At 38.6% G+C, this 19,877-nt stretch overlaps 1 protein-coding gene across 1 annotated transcript in view; it reads left to right on the top strand.

Moving 5' to 3' along the window:
• Positions 1–19,877, top strand: part of SLCO5A1 (solute carrier organic anion transporter family member 5A1) — a 92,188-nt gene that overhangs the window by 38,910 nt on the left and 33,401 nt on the right. Inside the window, exons 3-4 of the mRNA XM_016216101.2 lie at positions 1,160–1,380; positions 13,728–13,892. Coding sequence (XP_016071587.2) covers positions 1,160–1,380; positions 13,728–13,892 — 386 coding nt within the window. The remainder of the gene's footprint in view (positions 1–1,159; positions 1,381–13,727; positions 13,893–19,877) is intronic.

The raw sequence follows: 19,877 nt of genomic DNA, 5'->3' as shown, positions 1-19,877 counted from the left end.
TATGACCTTTAGCAGCTAACAGCACTGTGATTGAAACACTACTTTTATAAATGAATTTTCACTTTGCAATTGATCTATACTCTCAGTGGGTTGAATCCAACATTCCTGCTTAGAATGCTGCTTGCATTCCGGTTACAACTGACGGGGTGTCAATACAGAGAACAGAGTCTGAGCATTCGTGAGCTTGGAAGCTTTAAGGGCAGAGTTTGGAGTTGAGGAATCCTAGTTAGAAAGAGGTGCTCTGTTAGGTAGGACCAGGAGCTATTTGCTGAGAAAAAGTTGAAAGGGGACTGAGAAATTGCCCCTGGGGAAGAAGCCTGAGGTCATAAACACAGAGCTAATGCAGGGCTCCAAGCTGAATTCTACTCTGTATTTGCTTTCTGGTTTCTGCAGCGTGCCAACCACAGATGAGTCCAAAGACACATTCTCGGTTCTACAGCACTCAAGCTTTACTTCTCCTAAGAATCTTTCTGACACACATTTCCTATCTCTGAACTTCTTTAGCATTCATGCTCTATACCATGTGATCTAACACTTAATTGTAAACATTCTTGCATTTCTCGCAGATATATTTTTAGCTTACTTGCAACTAAGGTATAATTCTTGAAGTAAGGATCAAACCAAATGTCTTTGGTGGCCCTCATGACTAAGTATGGTGAGGGCCAGTTAAGAGCATTCAATATATTCTTAAGTGCTTGCAGAAAAATATTTGAGTGCCATCAGCAATTTAAAACATATTTTACAGGAGATATTAATGGTTTCCTTCTGAGAAATGGGTGTCTATACTGGTCCGCAAAACATGCTATAGAGTCAGTATTATTTTTCTATTAAATTTATGACATTGATTTATTATAACATACATATTGTAGCAGGACTAACACATATGTGCTTAACGATACTTGAATGAAATTCTCAGGTTGCTTATTATAATGTTCATTATAACACGAGTATAATTATTGAGTAAATTTCTCATGTATACCCCAGAAAGGGAGGATTCCTATATTGTCTTAGTTTGTCCACTTTCTACTGCTTTACAGTTGATGAGAGTCAAAAGTGTTTTTTCTGGAGAATTTTATCATCACAAACTTCTACTTTGCTAATTTGTTCTCACTCACAATGCAAAAGCCATAAGTGCGATTCACATTTCCCAATTTTTTAGGTGGAGCGGATTCCTCCTTTGTGCCATTGCAATGTTGCTTGTGATATTCCCAATGTTTACTTTTCCAAAAAAGCTTCCGCCTCGACACAAAAAAAAGAAAAAGAAAAAAAAATTTTCTGTTGATGCTGTTAGCGACGATGACGTCATGAAGGAGAAACCAAACAGTAATGAGCAAGTGGACAAAAAAGTTTCTTCTATGGGATTTGGAAAGGATATCAGAGGTAAAGTATGTCTTTTGAATAAATATGTACAGTACTTCAGGTCAGTGTGACTCGGACTGTGGCCCCAGGCCAGTGCTGCCCGCAGCTGTTACTGGTCTGAGATGAGATCAGGGCTTAAATTGAGAGTAAGTATTACGAAACTTTTAAAGAAATTTGACAGAGTCATTTTATGCCTGTTGAACCTAATAGAAATAATAATAAAAAAATTGGGCTTATATTTTGTATGATTAAAAAAAATTATTTTTGAATGATTCATTTTTAATGGATTTTGCAAAAGTATCAGTAAATGATAGGCTGGAAATAATAATAATAATAAAATGACTATTCCTCACAGGTAGTTTAAGAAGTACTGATTTAGATCCAAAGATACATTTATATATATATCATTTACTATATTTAGAAATGTCTGCTTTTAAAAAATACTTATTGCATTATATAGTGGTTGGTTTGTTTCAGGAGGATGGTGGGTTTGGTTGAACGGCCTGATCCTTCTACAAATATAAAACCTAGCATTAGACAGGGATCTCATTCAACAGTGGCTCTGCCAAATGCTTGTAAGTGGACACAGAGAAGGGCAGCCAGGGGATGGGCCTCCCAACCCAGTGTAAAAATGTCCAGAAAGTCTCAGTGATGTGTACTGGTCTGTTTTTTCATTTTTTTAAATTTAAATATCTTTATTGATTTCAGAGAGAGGAAGGGAGAGGGAGAGAGAGAGAGAAACATCAATGATGAGAGAGTCATTGATCAGCTGCCTCCTGCACGCCCCTGACTGGGGATCGAGTCAGCAACCCAGGGCATGTGCCCTGACCGGGAATCGAACCCCTATCTCCTGAATCCTAGGTCGATGCTCAACCACCGAGCCACGCCCAGCTGGACTGCTTTTTCGTTTTTATTTCTCTTAAAAATAATGAACTCATTAAAGCTAGGTTAGGCAATCTCAAACCTAGACAATTTAGCTGATTCCCAACCTGCCCATCTTTGTCCAGCATTCAATATATCTGTTGAGTGGCAATAAATTCCTTTAGTCCAAGAAACCTCCAATGCCACACTCCCATTACTTTCTGCTATTTCCTGAATTTCCTGAAATGACTTTTATGAAATTATGAGCATAATGTTTGTCAGGTGCTTACTGTTTTAGGTAGAATTTATGTAGGCACATTGTCATCTCACTTTGCATACACGGGAACGCAAAAGAGGCACCTGCCTGGCCTAGAAGTTACTAACATATTATAGAACGATCCCTGCTGCTTAAGAACAATAACCTTTAGATCCGACTATTTTTAATGACTGTCTTTGTTTGAAACAAGCGAAGTGACATTTCATTGGAAGTGCTTCTTTCCTGTTAAGTTTTATATTGGTCTCCCAACCCCTCTCATCGTTTTATGACAATGTGTGTTTTGGAACTGCCAAAATGACTTCTACTGTCTTAACATAAAGAATTCTCTGGGTCCACTGTGGCCTGAGCTTTAACCCCATGGACCAGCCCATCATTTTTCATGGTTGTTAAGATGGACCATTATGGCTGCTATAAAAAGAGTGATTTTTTTATAATTTAGTTGAGATCAAGGTTGATGTTAAAGAATTTACAGTAGAGGAATAGACTTAAAATCTTATGGAGAGTATAAAGTAGACTCAAGGGGAGAAATAAAGGTATTGGTAAGCTAAAATGATATGTTCTATAGCTTAGGAATAGATGGCCTGAATGTGAAATATATGCTGTATTGGATAGTAGAGAAAAGAGAGAGAAAAGATTGATACCAAATACGACAGGGAAGCGACTGTTGGTGGGAACAGCGTTCTTCTGGGGGATGCAGTGTAGACCTTCCTGTCTCCATGGAGGCCTGCCACCTGCCAGTGCCTGCATTGTTTGCCTGGAGGTTTTCTTTGTAGGCTGGGAAACTGCGGGGTTCCTGCTTGAGACAGGTTCAAGTGCCAAGGAATTATTACCCTGGCCTTCCCCCACCAAATCAATTATCTTAACTATAACTGATAAACACCCAGCTCTGGGGGAGACAATTCTGTGTATTTCTGCGTCCTTGTGGGCCGCCCTCTTTGCCCGAGCACCATGTCCACATTCCCTGTTCAGCGTTTCCTGACCCTCCCTAATGAACCACTTGGACTTGAGTCCTTGTCTCAGGACCTGCTTCTGGGGGGACATGCACTTAGGCAGGCAGGTTCAAAAGTGATAAAAGTTGTCACAAAATTTTAAAATTATTTTTCAAAATTGAATCCATGTGCTGTTTGATGGGGTGTCTTCTTGTACTGCTTGGGTTGCTTCCCACCATCTTTTCAATGCTCAGTTTCATGGTTCAGGATATTTTCTTTTAAAAGAAAGAGTAAAGAGGAAGCCTTTAACGGCGATGGGTAGTTGGTTTATAAGATCTGTTTCCGGTCTGATTTTCTTGTATCTCTGATGAATTCTCAATTTTCTCACCCTGTCTCTGCCTTCATGATGATGACTGATGTCACTTCTGCGGCCAAACCTCCTGACTCAGACATAGAGCTGGTTCAGTCATTACTTCTACTTGTCCTGGATTCTCTAATTGTATCTAGACTGGAACTTCAAGACACACTTTTTCCTGTTAAAAAGGAATTCTATTTTAATGGGATGATAAAGTGAGAATGTTCTACTAAAAATGATTCAAATGATGCTGACAGTATTGAAATAATGTTCAGTTAGAATATATAAAGTTAATTCATATTTATCTTGCACATATTGACTTCCTTTAAAATATCTAATACCTATCACCTATAGAAAATGAAATCAGACCTATAGTCTAATATTTAAACTGATTTTCAAAATAACAAATCAAATTTTGGGGAATCATTTCATTGTGGACATAATTCGAGCTACAAAGCTGAGATTCATTATTAAGGTCTTGAATTAAGTCATGGTTACTAAAATTTCCTTTCGAGCTTGATTCATAGATCCTCTTTTCTCTTGTCTGTTTCCTGGAGCAGGGCTTCTTCAGGTCTTTATTTTATACAGGGTGGGGCAAAAGTATGTTTCCCATACTGAGTATGGGAAACACAGTGTTTATTCTTGTATTACTTATTGTGTTATTTTTCATGTGAACAGCTGTAAACCTACCTTTGTCCCACCCAGCATATGAAATTTCAATACCAATCATACCTTCTTCAGGGAGGAGGTGGAAAGATAGCTAAGTTAATACTTCCTTAAAAAGAAAATGATTTGGGCCATACTGAATGGTGCCCTTATGGAAAGTTCTACCGCAGAGAATACTAGAAGAAAAGTACTATACTTCCCACCCCACCCCCACATTGTAACGATAGACATTGGGAAAATCTGACTCAGTGTTTCTTGATTCTTATTATAAATTATGCAGGAATAAGATTGTTTTAAAACACCGCAAAGGAGAAAGTAGAATTTTTAGTGTGTCTGCATCACCTTTCCATAGGAGATTAGCATTGACTGCATCAAAATCTTACCAGTGAAAGTACTTAAAATATTTAAGTGGATCAATTTTCCAGTGTTTCGAAATTCAGCATTTTCGTCTTCCAAATTTAACTGTTTATCTTCCTAAATGGAAAACTTTTGGTGGCAGTTAATCATAAGAATGATTTTATCTTTGTGACTACTTTTAATATTTTTTAGCTTAATTGCTTAGCATTATAAAGGAGCATAAAATAGACCTATTTTTCTCTGCCAAACTTAGTCTGTGTTAGAGCGGAATGTGTTTACAATACTAACTGAGAGAGCTACTCTGAGGTGATGAACAGATTTAAAGAAACCGTTGAAAATTACAGAATTTTGATCACTAAAGGATTATGTCACTATTTAATTAAGCAACTCTTGAGTCTGTAGAAGGTGCTGTCCTCTGTGCTGCAGCAGATGTGAAGACAAGTGAGCCAGGGTTTGCTCTCCGAGCGCTTGCAGGCCACTGAGGGAGATAGGACAAGGACAGATGGAAATATATAAAGACTATGAAGGAGGCTAGGCACACTGGGATGAGGTCCAGAGGCAGGTGAGGGAACATGTGGTTGAGGGATAGGAAAGGTTACAGGGGGGAGGTGGGATTTGCGATGAGCCTGCGGAGACGGAGAATTTCAGCAGGTGGAGGGGAGGCTGGTGGAAGTATTCGCACCAGAGAGAGTGCAGATGCATTTGAAAGTGCTGAACACGTGCGTTGAGGTTGGGGCAATGGGTTTGCATGGCCGAGGTCTGGGGGATGAGGTGAGGTAGGGCCATGTTGTGTGTGGAGAGCTTGTGTTCTAGCCTGAAACTGAAGTCACCCCTAATGGGCAGTGTGGAGGTCTGAGCGGATGTTGGGAGCCGTCTTTTAGGCAGATTACAGAGGGAAAGGAGTGGAATGGGAGGAAGGGGCCCAGGAAGAGAGCTATGGACAGAGCCAAAGTGAGAGGTGATGACGGTTTTGACGAGTAGAGAAGGAAAGGACAGAAGCCTCCTAAAGTGATCTCCCTCTTTTAGTCTTCCCCCTTTCAGTTGTTTTCAACTCAACACCCATAATGATGGTGTTAAAATACCACTCCTCTGCCCAGACCCTCTGTGGTCTTCTCTTACAGGAAAGTCTCTGCCCGATACCACCTACTAGGGCTACGATCTAACCCCTGGTTATCTGTTTGACCACATTTCTTTCTTGCGGTCCCACTTGTTTATTTTGCTTCAGCCACACTGGGCTCAAACTTGCCAAGCATACTCTGACCTCAGGGCCTTTGCATTTGCCATTCCTGTGCTGCCAGTGCTCTCCCCTAGATCCCCTCACTTCCTTTGGGATGTAACTCAAATGGTCCCTTTTCTAGGGAGGACTTGCATAATCATCCTGTCTAAAAATCTTCACCCTCCTCTCCAAAGCTTCTTATTTCCTTCCCTCTACTTTTCTCAACAGTAATCACTATCTAACATACTATGTATTTCACTTATTTATATTATTGTTTCTGCAATGAGAAAGTAAGAGTAATGAAGGCAAGGAATTGGTTTGTCCATCATGTTCCCTGATGAGTTTACACCACCTCATAGATACTCTGCACATATTTGATGAATGAATTATTGAATGATGAGGAGGAAAGGAAGAGATTGTATTCGTAGGATGTGGCAACTAATATGGGAATGACGGGGAGGGAGGTACCAGGGATGGTTTCAGGGTTTCAACCTCAGGTGGTGGGGAGAGGAACTAGTTGAGAGGAGCAGAAGGATTCAATTCTAAATCTGAGTTGCTGAGAACACCCGGCACCATTGTATGTGGCCCGTAGCTAGGTGTTTTAAAACTAGTATAGTGTGAACTATGTTGGGGTCAGTCCTTGACCCAGCAAAGAGGGGTGGCCAAGAGACATGTGTCAGGGCCTTGCTGCTTTACCCCTCTGGCAAAGTGCCTTTGCTCCTTTGCACAATTTCACTTCAGTTTTCTTTTCAGCTTCTATTGAAAGCTGGTGTTTGAATTTCCAAGTTTGCCATAGGAGCATGGCTCAGTGCCCTATATATAAAACCCTATTGCTTGAGAACAGTGGTTCTCAAACTTAGCCTGCTAGGAAGCACCACGAGGGCTTCTTCAAGCTCAGAGTGGTGGGCCGGGCCCAGAGTGTCTGATCCAGGTGGCCTGGGGTGTAGCCTGAGAACTTTCATTTTTAGCAAGTTCCCTAGTGATACTGATGCTGATGTAAGAGACCACGCTGTAAGAATCACTGATCTAAACACAGGAAAAGCTTTGTTTTCCATGAAGAAATCAGAATGTTTCTGCTAATGAGTATACCACTGTTTGTTTTGGAGTCAAATTTGAAGCCCAGGGAGGATCTGATAGACATATTTAATTCTTTTCTCTGGTTTTGATGTTCTGATCTACTTACATCTTCTTTATCTCTGATGCTTTGTTTCATTTCTTTTTGACATATATTTGGATGTATGTATGTTCTCTTTGATAAGCTGAACCTTTAGATTTGGACATACGGCTTAGGAGGTAAAAGGCAAATGGTAAGACGCCTGGCAAAGAATTCCTAAAAAAAGAAAGCATTTTCTTTGTACTCAGTGCAAGTACAAAGGGGTCACTCATTGGGTAGTATCAACCTAAAAAGATATATAGAAATACTCATTAGTGCCAGATTTAAAGAAGCAGGCTGGTACTGTGGCCAGCAACCTCTGATGATGTTTGGGTCCCCAGTGGCTCCCCTTCCTGTCCACCGTCTGCAGGTAAGTATCTCAGGAGCTCCACGTGCTCACCCAGAGGTGACTGTGGTGTGCCAGGGTCATCCGGTGCCTTCCGCGCCTTCACTGGCAGCAGGAAATGCCTTTGCAGTGTGTTAGGAGGGGAGGGGGACATTGAAATGCTCTCATGGAGCACCCAGGGGAGCATTAATTTCAAAGAAAATGAGCAATGAAATGGATGAAGTGAAAATGGGCAGGACAGTTGGGGCCTATTTGGTCATGTTACATATGAGGAGCAACTTTGGTTTTGCTTTTACAGAATGATGTGACTAAAAATAGTTTGGTGCTCCTGGGTAATGGGCCTCAAAATGTTGTATTTGCTCCATGCCCTTGAAATACACAGGATGGCACAAGACCCACAGGCCATAAAGGGGGTTATTGAGGTGTTCCCTGCATAGTGAGGGTACATTTCCACTACTCATTGATGCTCCAGGAAGCTTAAAAGTGTATCAGTAGTAAGAACTTAAAGATCCGAGAGAAAGGAAAATTAAATACTTACTCTGAGTACTTTTGAACGAGGGAATCAAGGGATTTCGTGAAGAGGTGTTGGAGGAAGTGCTTTTATAATTTTAATTTATGGAGATGACTGAATGACGTCAGGGAGAGGTCAATATCATTGAAAGAAGAATTTATTACTTACCTTTCCCAGTACAAGGGCCATACCATGCCATGCAGGGCCACAGGGTAAGCACCAGGTTTCAGTCAGGAAACAAAATACAGGAGTTGGGGGAAAGCTGGGGCCAGATACTTTATTAAGGTGTTCAGGGCAAGATGAACAGTTTATGATTGGCTAGTCTGAATAATTCCAGTGGGCTGTAGGGGTGGTCTCTAGTGGTCTGGGACCTGGCCCTGGATGATTTAGGGCAGGGGAAATACTGGCTTGGTGTGTGAGAGTTAGACAAGTTGGTGGTTGGGGTTATAGACTCAGGATTGGTTGGTTTGCATATAAAAGATGTGTTCTCAGCCGTGAGTCCTTGCGATTTCTGAAAATTAGTAGTCCGGTCTCTCCCCAGCCAGCAAGATTTTTAAAATGTCAAAACATTGTAAAATACAGAGAAAAACATATGTGTGATTAATATAAAAACTTACAGTCAGCACAGACTCTCACCTGGCCTGACTCTAATATAATTATCATATGATGCTCCCTCCTCTGTTTATCTCACCTTCCCTCTCCCCACCTTTGAGGCTGAGACCTTGGGTCCTGCCCATGTGCTTTGAAAAGCACTTTTAGGAAGGGACGAGATTGGTTCCCAAGTATCATTCTAATTATTGAAATAGATGGCTGGTAATATCTATCCTAAGAAAACGTCTCTATTTCTTTGTTTCTTTTTCTCTTTCACAAATATTTTTATTGAACAACTACTATAGGATGAAGAACTCAGGATACATATATGAAAAGTTACAGTACTTGTCCTTAAGGGAGGTTGAAGGGAAAATAGACATAATAAAATGCAGGTGGAGACGTACATTCTAAGGAAGGTTGAAGGAAGAGGGAGTACCTAAGTTAGCTTCCTGCGTCTGGGAAGACTCCTCTTGGAGGATAACATGTTGCTACACCTCTTTAAAATTGTTTTTTTTGGAGGGTTGTTTTTAGAATATAAAAGTAGTACATGCTCATGGTAGAAAATTTAGAAAGTATGTAAAGTGTAAAGAATAAGATAAAAATGAGTTCCAACCTCATTCCTGAACATAAACACTTACATTTATTTACAATAAAAACACATATATTGAAACTGGATAAAGGTGGTGGTTACACACCACTGTTACTATACTAACAGCCTGTGGTTTTAGTGTCAGCTTGCCCTGAGGGCAGGATTTCTTAGCATTCAGTGATCACTGTCATGATTTCATTTCTCCTTCATCATGCGTTATGCTGCATCTTTGATTTTACAATGACGCAATTATAAACGACACCAAGAAACTTAACTATGTCCTGCAGCATAAAAACTAGGTATCTGGATGCAAATGAATGGATTTAGCAACTTCTTTGCTGACTTAGGTTTTAAAACTTTGTGTTTTTGAAATAATTTTGGATTTACATAAAAGCCACAGAAGCAGCACGCAGAGCTCCTGCGTACCCTGCACCTCAATTTCCCAATTGCTGATGTTTTGACCCACCTGAGAACTTGAAGACATGATACTCTCCTGGGCACTCATACTTGTTTCCTAAGTGCAAGGACACACCCCTATGTGACCACAGGGGAGCCGTTAAAGTCAGGAAATTCACACCGATCCTGTGTTGTCATCCAGACCACAGGCCCCTTTGAGATGTCACTGATTATCTTGACAGTGCCCTTTATGTCCAAGATCCAATCCAGGATTACTCTATGTATTTAATTTTGGTATCTTTTTCATCTGTCAGTCTGGATAAGTTCCTCATCTTTTTTTGTCTTTTATGACCTTTATCTTTTAAAAAAGTATAAGCCAGTAGCTTTGTAGATACCGCTCAACTTGGGTTCAATGATGTCACACCCTGATTTATGCACTTTTGTAGACATACCACCGAAATGATGCTGTGCTCAGTGCATTGTAACACAGGCCACACAATGCAACTTTGCCTTGTTACCAGTTAGGTGAACTTTTCTCACTTGGATGAGATTGTATCTGCCTGGTTTCTCCACTCTAAAGTTAAAAAGTATATTGCAATATAAAGCAATACATAATTTATAAGTAATTTGTGTACGGTTGATTCTCGTTATTTGCAGAAGTTGTGTTCTATAAAGTCACCATGAGCACCGAAGTAGCCAAGACTGAAGCATTGCTCCTGGGGAAATACAGGGCTGGATTACTGCCACAGCATGATGGGGAACCCATTAATACATAACCCTGCTTTATGTGTGTTTCTGTTCAATGACACCTTATTTAATATACATCACTGATTCATTAACATTGCACCCGTGGCCAATGGCACTGAACTTCTGCCTGAAAGACGCTTATCTAACATGCACTTTCCCTGCGTGGCAAGGCCCAGCCTTTTGCATTTAGAAACACTACGCAGCATTTCAGCATTATGCTTGGGGGTGGCTGGACATTTTAAACAATGAAATCACCAAAAGCACAAAAATGCAAAAAATGTGACAATGTTGTGAAAAGGACGCTTGTCTACAGTATGAGAGCTGAAACAAGAGGGCCTTGTGCAACAGCAGCCAGGAATGTGTGTCCTGTGACTCCCATGTTTTCGCCTTCTGCGCATGTCCTCGAATGTCCATGTGCCGCTAGTACTGATTTTACAGTTACAGATAAATTCTGGTGAGCAGGTAAATTTGCAAAGACTGAATCTGTGAGTAATGAGGACTGACTGCATCTTGTTCCAGTTAAACTTTCATTTATCGTTTTTAGCATCAACTGAGCTAAAATTGTCCCATGTTTGGCCACTGGGAATCCTTCATGTTGTCTTCTGTGTTTTTGACATGTCCCCATAATTCTTTGAGCACTTCTTTACTTTCATGTTTAGCAAGATTTTCCAGGCTCATCTTGTATTTTCTCCGCCCCAGCTCTGAAGTTAGACAATTCTCCAGGAAGTTCTAGTTCCGTTTGGTGGAAAAGGACATTGAGAAAGCAGGAACTGGGTGCTAGGTGGGCTCATTGCTACCAGGGTGTGATTATTCTACGCCCTGTCAGCAGACAGAGTTAAGAAATGTGTACACAGGGTGGCGCAAAAGTAGGTTTATTGTTGTTTGTATGGAAAATAATACAATAATTAATAAATTATAATACAAGATTAAACTGTGTTTTGCATACTCACAACTGTAAACCTACTTTTGCCCCACCCTGTATGTACACACACACACAATATATCACAAATTGGTTATCTATCATCTATTTATCCATTGATCATCTATAATCTCATGAATTTGTACCAATACCTTCAGTTCCAATCCTAGATCTAACTGTCCCCTTTCTGTATTTGTAACTCTTTTCTCTGGCAGTTAAACTCACTCCTGTTATTCTCAATGTCTAGACTTATTTGCTTCCTTCCCTTGTATATAAACAAACTTCAGCCCCGTTGGCTAAAGACACAGCCCTGGGTACCTGGCCCCCACTCCTGCAGAGCATGAGGCTAACAGTTAGCCCAGCAAAGGTGATGGAGGGAGGTGGCAAACAAGGAAGCTGAGTTAAAGTTGTTGAAAGTCTGAACTTAGGCTAAATTCTTCTTAAATAGCAGCATTTTTGTTTGTTTGTTTGTTTAATGAAAGAGAAGAGAGAAACATCACATGTATTTTTAGTTACCTTTGAAATTAGAAGGTTATTTTATCATGCCAAATGGGTATAAAAGAAAAACCAGTTTTATATAAATAGTATCTTTTAAAATATTCATGTGATACATGTTATCTTCTTGGATTAAAATAATTTATTTTATATTTTTCCCAGATGTTTTGGATTTAACACATTGGCTTTTTTATATAACAGCTAAACTTAATATAGCAGCTGAATCTTTAAATGTTGATATGAAATCTTACTTTCTAATTTTTAAAGTTTGGATACGACATTTTGATTTGCAGTCTTTACAAGAGAACATTGGGCAATTTTATGATGTACTCTGATTATAGTTTTTTCTGATGTGTTTTCCCATGTTAAAATTAAGTTTGCATCTTAATTTTCCTTTTAAAATGTTCCTTTAAACTTTAAATAATTAAATTAAAATGTAGAACATGAAAATTAATTTACATTGAAAAATGATAATAGCAAATAGTCTTGCCTTCCTAAGTGTTAAGTTCCTGTGAATAGGCTATAAATTATAACTTTAACAATGATTGTTACTTAATTTTTATGAAATGATTTTATTACATCATAGCATAAGATAACTGTTCTGATAACTGAGATGATTGACTGTATATGTACAAAATAATGCAGCTTACCATTTCCATGAAGGTATGTAAACATTTTGTGAATGTGAGTTAATTTACATTATAAACATGCAAAAAACCCCACAAAACTATATACACAAAAATTTCCTTTTATTCCTCTTTACCAATCTTATTCCCATTCACAGAATTTCTTGGTGTTATATATATTGAGATCTATACATTTGACTGCATATAAATACATTTTTGGTTTGTTTGCTTTTCACTTTTATATAAAAGTGAATATTATATAAAAATATATAAAATATTATATAAAATATATAATATATAAATATGTTATATATATTCACACACACATATATATTTCTGTAGCAGCTGGCTTTATTCATTAATACAATATTTCTTGGAGTTCCTTTTATGCCAGTATGTATAGCTTATTTCAGGTTTAATTACTGCATAATATTTTATTATATGGCTGTGCCATAACTTAAACACTTCCCATTGATGGACTTTTAGGTATTTCCCCCCCAAATTTTACAGTTATAAACAATGCCTTCCTAAGTTTTAAATTCCTGTGAATAGGCTATAAATAGGCTGACATGAAAATACTTGTGCATACGTTTCAAAGCATATATTTGGCAAGTTCTATGTAATAAATGCCTACAGTCGAGGAATGGATTTCTCTCTTCCTTAAGAGGCAGCTGGGCAGGTGCTGATCCCCCACCTCTGGGCTGTCCTGCTCTTTTGTAGATCATTTCTCTTTGTTCCAAAGTCCCTGGCAGTGTCTGGCCTGGTGGCCTTATCCCATGTGTCCTCTTAGCTGTATTATTTCCAGAGGCTGGAAGATCAGCTCTCCCATCATGTGTCAGTTCCTCTGCTGTGGGTGCCAGGGAGACGGAAACCCAGAAGTCATTTTCTCAGGGAAGTGTTAGTTGGGTGAAGTGGAAACTGTAATTTAGGATTATATATCAGGTTCTTTACACATTTAGTAGACCTTGGAGTTTTAACAAAGAATAACATTGTTTTAATAAATAAAAATGCAAACAATTTATTTTAAATAGTTTTGGAAATAAGAATCATAGGTTGGATACTTCTTGCAAGGATATTTGTGTATGGGTATGCTTTAAAAATATTTATTAAATTTCTTTATCCTAGTTGAGAATTAAAAACAAACAAACCCAAATCTATTTAATAAGGGGTATAATTTCTAATCGGTCATTAGGTTTTTCTATTTTTATTTATAATTCAATAGTCTCAAATATTGCTGAATGGCTATTTCCAGTTCATTTCAAAAACAATTCAGTTTTATTTTATTTTCCATCCCTTGTTTATAACATTCATTTGTCATTTTTGTCATTTTGTAGACCTACCAAGAGCAGCTGTCAGGATCTTAAGCAACATGACATTCCTTTTTGTGAGTTTGTCATACACAGCTGAGAGTGCCATTGTAACTGCTTTCATTACCTTCATTCCCAAGTTCATCGAGTCACAGTTTGGTATTCCGGCTTCCAATGCCAGCATCTACACTGGTAAGGCACCGCCGTGAGAGCTCCTTCAAAACATGATCATTTTCGACCACTAAACTAAAATGCAGTGAGTGAAGAAAACTAGCGTTGATTCTAACACCAAAATGTGAAATAAGTTCATTAGCAGATAACTTCCCCCCAGATTTCACGAGGAGGAAGTCTTTGAATGTTTTCTTTGATCCAGATTTTATCACTGTGTGACAATTTTACCAACTGTGTTTTGGAAAGAGAGAACTTCGCATTTATTTATTTATTTATTTAATTTATCTTTATTGTTGACAGTATTACAGATGTCCCCTATTTGAACTTTGCATTTATTTATGTTGTTATGGTTCTGAGTTAAAATGAATGAAATAGGCAATGGCATTCAAGTGTAAATCTGAATAAATCTTTTTATGGGTTGGCATGAGTCTTAAAGTGTTAGGTGTTTGAACATTGATAATTTGAAATATAGGTCAGTTCTATGGTATTAGGACTCTCCTTTTATAAATGTTAACAGATTTTAATTGGATTACTGGAGATGCTTGAATGTAGAAAGAAAATCTATGAGTTTTGTTTTAGAAATTATTTTATGTCTGGGAAAACCGATTTTTAGGAGGCTTTGATACATGTACCTTAGTGCTTAAATCTTTTCTTAGTAAACTGGGTGCTCAGAAATGTAAGAACATTATTTCTCAAATATTGGGGGAATTTTTAGTGTATTATATCATATGATATTCTAGATATTTTCTTAGGGGTTTCAAAGATAGTGAATGATTGTATCTACTGAAGGCTCAATATATTAAACTGTATTTAAACAGTTAAGTGAAGAATTACAATAACTTTTCCAATGACTTTTGCTCCCACTTTCTTCTCTATGTCTATATCCAAACCCAGTAAGCATCAATTATCTGAAAATTAACAGGCAAAATTATATTATTGTAGAAAGAAAATGTTGACGTGAAATACTTGGGTAATCACTTTGTTCTCTCATGTCTTTCACTTTGCGCATCAAGACATACACAATTGGTTGCAGGTCCATGACAGGAAGTTGTTTTTAATAAAGAGTATACTGCCATGGACCATTGTACTAATTGTGACATAAAAATATGTTTTTTTCTCTTGCTTTTCAAAAATGTTTTTTGTATATTAAGGTAAAATTGATAGGTTACAATTTGGTTGTCAGAAAATCTTAACGTCCCATTTCTAGTTTAATTCTTACACTAACCTTTTATTGAGCAACATTTCTTAGATAGGGAAACCAAGAGCCGCATAGCTGTTATATGTAGTTTAAAGTATTTCCCAAATTTAAAAGTGTTACTGAAAAGAAGGTTTATAGCCAAATAAGTTTGAAACTTGTTGAGTAAAACAAAGTATAATAGAGCCCTTTGCTGCAGGACATATCATAACCTTTAATATGCTGATGTGCATTATGAAACTGCCAGAGGAAGTTTCAGCCTACAGTCTTTTCCAAATTTGTTTGACATAAAATCCACTCATGAGAAAGAGGCACCTTTCCCATGAACAGTGTTCCTCAGGACGCATATTGGGGAACATTGCTAGTCCATCTTCTGTGTCCTGTTCCATACTGACCAAGGAGCAGCGCTGTCTTGAGCCTCCACTTCACTCCAAATGTACCATTTTGCTCTGTTGGGGCAGTGATACGGTGCCAAGCTAGGTAGGAACTGATGCATAATAAACACATATAAACTAGGCCATCTCTTTACTATAGAGGCAGAGGCGAGATAGACAACTCCTTGTGGAAAAGTGGAGTAAAGCGTTCCCCTGGCCCTGGGATATTTGGCAGAAGAATTCCACAGTGGAGGGGTCAAGGCAGTAGCCACTGAGTGCGGCCCCCTTGGTGAAGAGAGAGCAGGACTGAATAAAGCTAACTCATGGAATTGTTCATCCCACATTCCAACATCAGGAGCACGGGAGCAGAATCACAAAGTGCCAATTTCATTTTGGTTTTGTCATCAGCAATTTTGGGGGATCATTGCCAGTGCAATTTATAAAAGGTTTGATAGTCTCCTGATTTTTAATCCCAGCTCACATACTCTTCCCTTCCAGATTGATAAGAAATAATAGTAGTCAAGAGATACTCAGATTGATTAGGAGCAGAGGGTGGCCTGTCAGTCACAGTAAGATTAAACAAGGGTGAGAGTTCATTTTAAAGCCCAGATTGAAGTTTTGAATTTTTATCAGCTGACTCTACTCTCTGAGCAGAGAGATTTGTATTTTTTAAAAAAAAATATGTCTTCACTGATTTCAGAGAGAGGAAGGGAGAGGGAGAAGGAGAGATAGAAACATCAGTAATGAGAGTCATTTATTGGCTGCCTCCTGCACGCCCCCTACTGGGGATCAAACCCGCAACCTGGGCATGTGCTATGACCAGCTTGTTTTGGCAAAAAAAAGCAGTTTGTTTTGAAGATTATATTTGGGAAAGCCTAAGATGATGATGGACAGAGCCCTGAAGGAGGAATTAAAAAGTTTCATTAAGCTTTCTGAATTAAAACAAACTTTTTCTTAGTCTAATTTGAGTGGTAATTTGAAGGCATTTTGTAAAATCCCACCTATTAAGCGAAGTAATACATTCAAATGAAGTTGTAAGGAGGGGCTATTTTAGTCTTGGCCAAGGGAGTAAAACAGCAGGAACTTCAGGAGCAGGAGACAGCCAGGGGGTGTTGGGCAGGGAGGCTCATGTCCCAGCGCAACACGAAGCTCTCTTGTGCGCTTTCTTTGACTTGCCCTAAGTCCATTCACCAAATGACCAGCCTCCTGTTTGCCCAGTTATCCGAATGATTATTATTTCTTTTGTGATTCTTTCCCTTCATTTACCAATTTTAGAGTAAAAATTGATATTGTAGCAAATTTGTATAGTAACCAATATATTTAAAAAATTAATAATATGAACTCACGGCTATTTATGCGTGATGTGCGTTAATCCGTTGCAGTCATTGTTCTTTTCAGTGCTCCAGATGTCCAGTCTTTGGCCACTGGGAGCCCTTCACGTTAGCTCCTGTGTCCTTCAGCACTGCCTCAGTAGTCTTTGTGGTTTCTGGAGTCACAAAAGTGACTTGTTTTTCATGTTTCCTGCCCTAGAGCTGGGGCCAGTCATATTTCTCAGGGAACCCTGGTTCCTTTGAGAGGAAATGGTATTTGGAGACTAGGGGTGCTCATTGCTACAAGGTTGTCATTGTTTCTAAGACTTTTGTTAATAAGAGAAAACAAATCTTGAGTTTATATTGATATTTCTGCTTCAAATTTAAGATTAGAGGTTATTATTTCTTTGCTATTATATTATATCTCTTTGCTCTAATGCTGAAAATCTTTTTTTCCCTAAGGACTTAAACATAATTACTTTATAAGCATACATATGTGTGTGTGTGTACAATATTGTCAAATCAACTATCTTATGATTACTATGAAATATGAAATTCAGTTTTAGACTTGTTTACGGTTCTTTTTGTCCAGAGGCTCTCTCTTATGGATATGCAAAATACTGGGACCTAAACTTATTTGAAATAATTCTTTTCTGTTTGGGCTATGCCCACAACCTGATATGATGTGGAGTTTGTTTGCTTTCATTTATTTCCAGTTTTCAGGGCTTACTTTGTTTTTATATTTTAAACTTAAATTTGTTTTCTAAGTTGTGTAAGACATTTATATGATTTGAGAATCAAAACCACAGAGTGAAGGATATTCAGGGAGGCCTTGCTTCCATCCTGCTTTTCTCTCTCTCCTTCTATAGGTAGAATTTTATTAGTTCATTCTTCCTGTTTCTTTTTGAATATGTAAGTTAATATGTGTATTATGTATGCAATATATTTATATTATATACATCAGTCTTTTACATTAGTACTTCCCCTGTCTTACCCCACAGTTGATATAATGTCCCCTCTGCTCTGCTCTGGAGCAGCATCAGAAATCTTGTTCGTTTCTTTACAGCTACATAGCATTCTGTTGTGTGTCATAGTCTATTTGGTTCCCTACTGGTGGCCATTGGGTTGTCTCCATTCTTTTGCTATAATGACACATATCTTGATCTGTCTAAGTCATTTCATACTAAAGAACTCATTAGTATTTACCATCAGATTGTTAAAAGAAAATCTTTCTGGAAGCACTTTGAAAAATCTATATAGCTTTTGGGAATTCAAATCAAATCAGAGTCTTTCCTTCACTGTGAGCCTGTGCCATGATGGTAAAAGCAGGTGACTTTTGTTGGCCTTCCCCTCTGAACTTGTCCTTCTGTGAAGTCCTCACCACAATACTACAGTGGAGGCCCTTCTCTATCCAGTGTAGGGTTGATGAAGCTGAGGCGTATAGAGCAGTTCTGGTAAACTGTACCCCCAGAAAACCATAATACAGTCCATAATGTATAGATTGAGCTGGTCCTCAGAGAAGTTGCTTACATTTTAGAATTTTTATTTCGCTAAAGACATATGGTACAGTATTTAAGAGGATCTGTTTTGGAGGAAGACATATCTTGTTGAAATTCTTGTTCTTCCTCTCCATCCACCCATCCACCCATCCACCCATCCACCCATCCATCCATCCATCCATCCATCCATCCATCCATCCATCCATCCATCCATCCATCCATCCACTCATCCATTCATCCATCCATGCACAAATATTTATAAGGCTGCTGCTATTAGCCTGGCACTGTGTCATAATGAAAACACAGAGGGGTCCTATCCTGATCCTAGTAGGCTGCTTGTGTTCCTGAACAAGTTCATGAACTTCTGTGAGAGTTAGAGGCTGTAAGGATTAAATGAGGTAATGCAGGTGTTGTGTTAGCAGTGTTTAGGAAGGAGAGACTAGTGACACGTGCAATATCCACTTTATGCGACACTCTCAGGAAAAGGAATCTAAGGCAGAAGAGTGAAGCTAGGACTTAGGACATGTGAAACGTTCACAGGAAAGAGCATCAGGGAAATGGACTAGAAGAGTAAGAAGAGAGAAAAGGAGTGTGGCTAACATGAAGCGGGAAAATGAGAGACGAGGCAGGAGACGATTATGCGAAGGGCTGAGGGGTTATTTCCTCTGCACTGAAGGAGGCCTGGAGATTTAATATAAATGATAAAATGCAATTGCTTTAAGGGTAACACATTTATAGTGTGATTTCAGCTGAATCAGTGTGGAGTGAGGGTTAAATCTTTATATCTTCGATTTATTAATTTATTTTTCTACCTCAAATATGTCTATTTTTCACAACTCTTGGGGTGGGGAAACACTTTAAGTGTTATAATTTCATATATTTGAAGCTTGGTGCAGTGAAATGTCAGTTGACCAAATCTCTCAATTAGATGAACTGTTTTTGTTTCACTCATCTTTGACGATTGATAACATAGTACTCATGTCTGGGATTTGTTTTCCATGTGCACACATGTGCACAGGCACACACACACACAGAAAAAAAAGTCAAACATCACTTATAAGGGATTTTCAGGCTCAGAGGACATTCAATCCAGTTTTCTCCAGATTTCTGCATCTACATTCATCGTCCCTTGATGATCATTGATGTTCAGAATGGCCCAGAGACTCTTGAGAGCCTTAGTCACAGAGCAGGATTCATTTATGTATAAAAGTTGAGTTGAGAATAATAGAGAGCTTTTCTTTTTCTTTTTTAATCCTTACCCAAGGATATGTTTTTATTGTTTTTTGAGGAGAGAGAGATAAAGAGAAATATTGATGTGAGAGAGAAACATTGCCTCCTGTAAGCACCCTGAGTGGGGACTGAACCTCCAACATAGGTTTGTGCCCTGACCAGAAATTGAACATACAGCCCTTTGGTGTACAAGATGACATTCCGACCAACTGATCCACCCAGCCAGGGCTAGAGAGCTTTTCGAAAGGACTGAAAATTCTGGGGAAAGAATGAAATGTCAGGAACAGAGTAGGAGCATTTCTGCTACAGAGTGCATCATGTCCTTCGTTAAGTCAACATCCAAGAAACATCCAGTAGATTTGATGAATGAAGGAATGTAAACATTTATCTTTCTGGCC

This window comes from Miniopterus natalensis, chromosome 16, assembly GCF_054644295.1.
Source record: "Miniopterus natalensis isolate mMinNat1 chromosome 16, mMinNat1.hap1, whole genome shotgun sequence".
Taxonomy (NCBI): Eukaryota; Metazoa; Chordata; class Mammalia; order Chiroptera; family Miniopteridae; genus Miniopterus; species Miniopterus natalensis.
The sequence above is the reverse complement of the archived record's forward strand: the minus strand, read 5'-3'. Positions and strand labels throughout refer to the sequence as shown.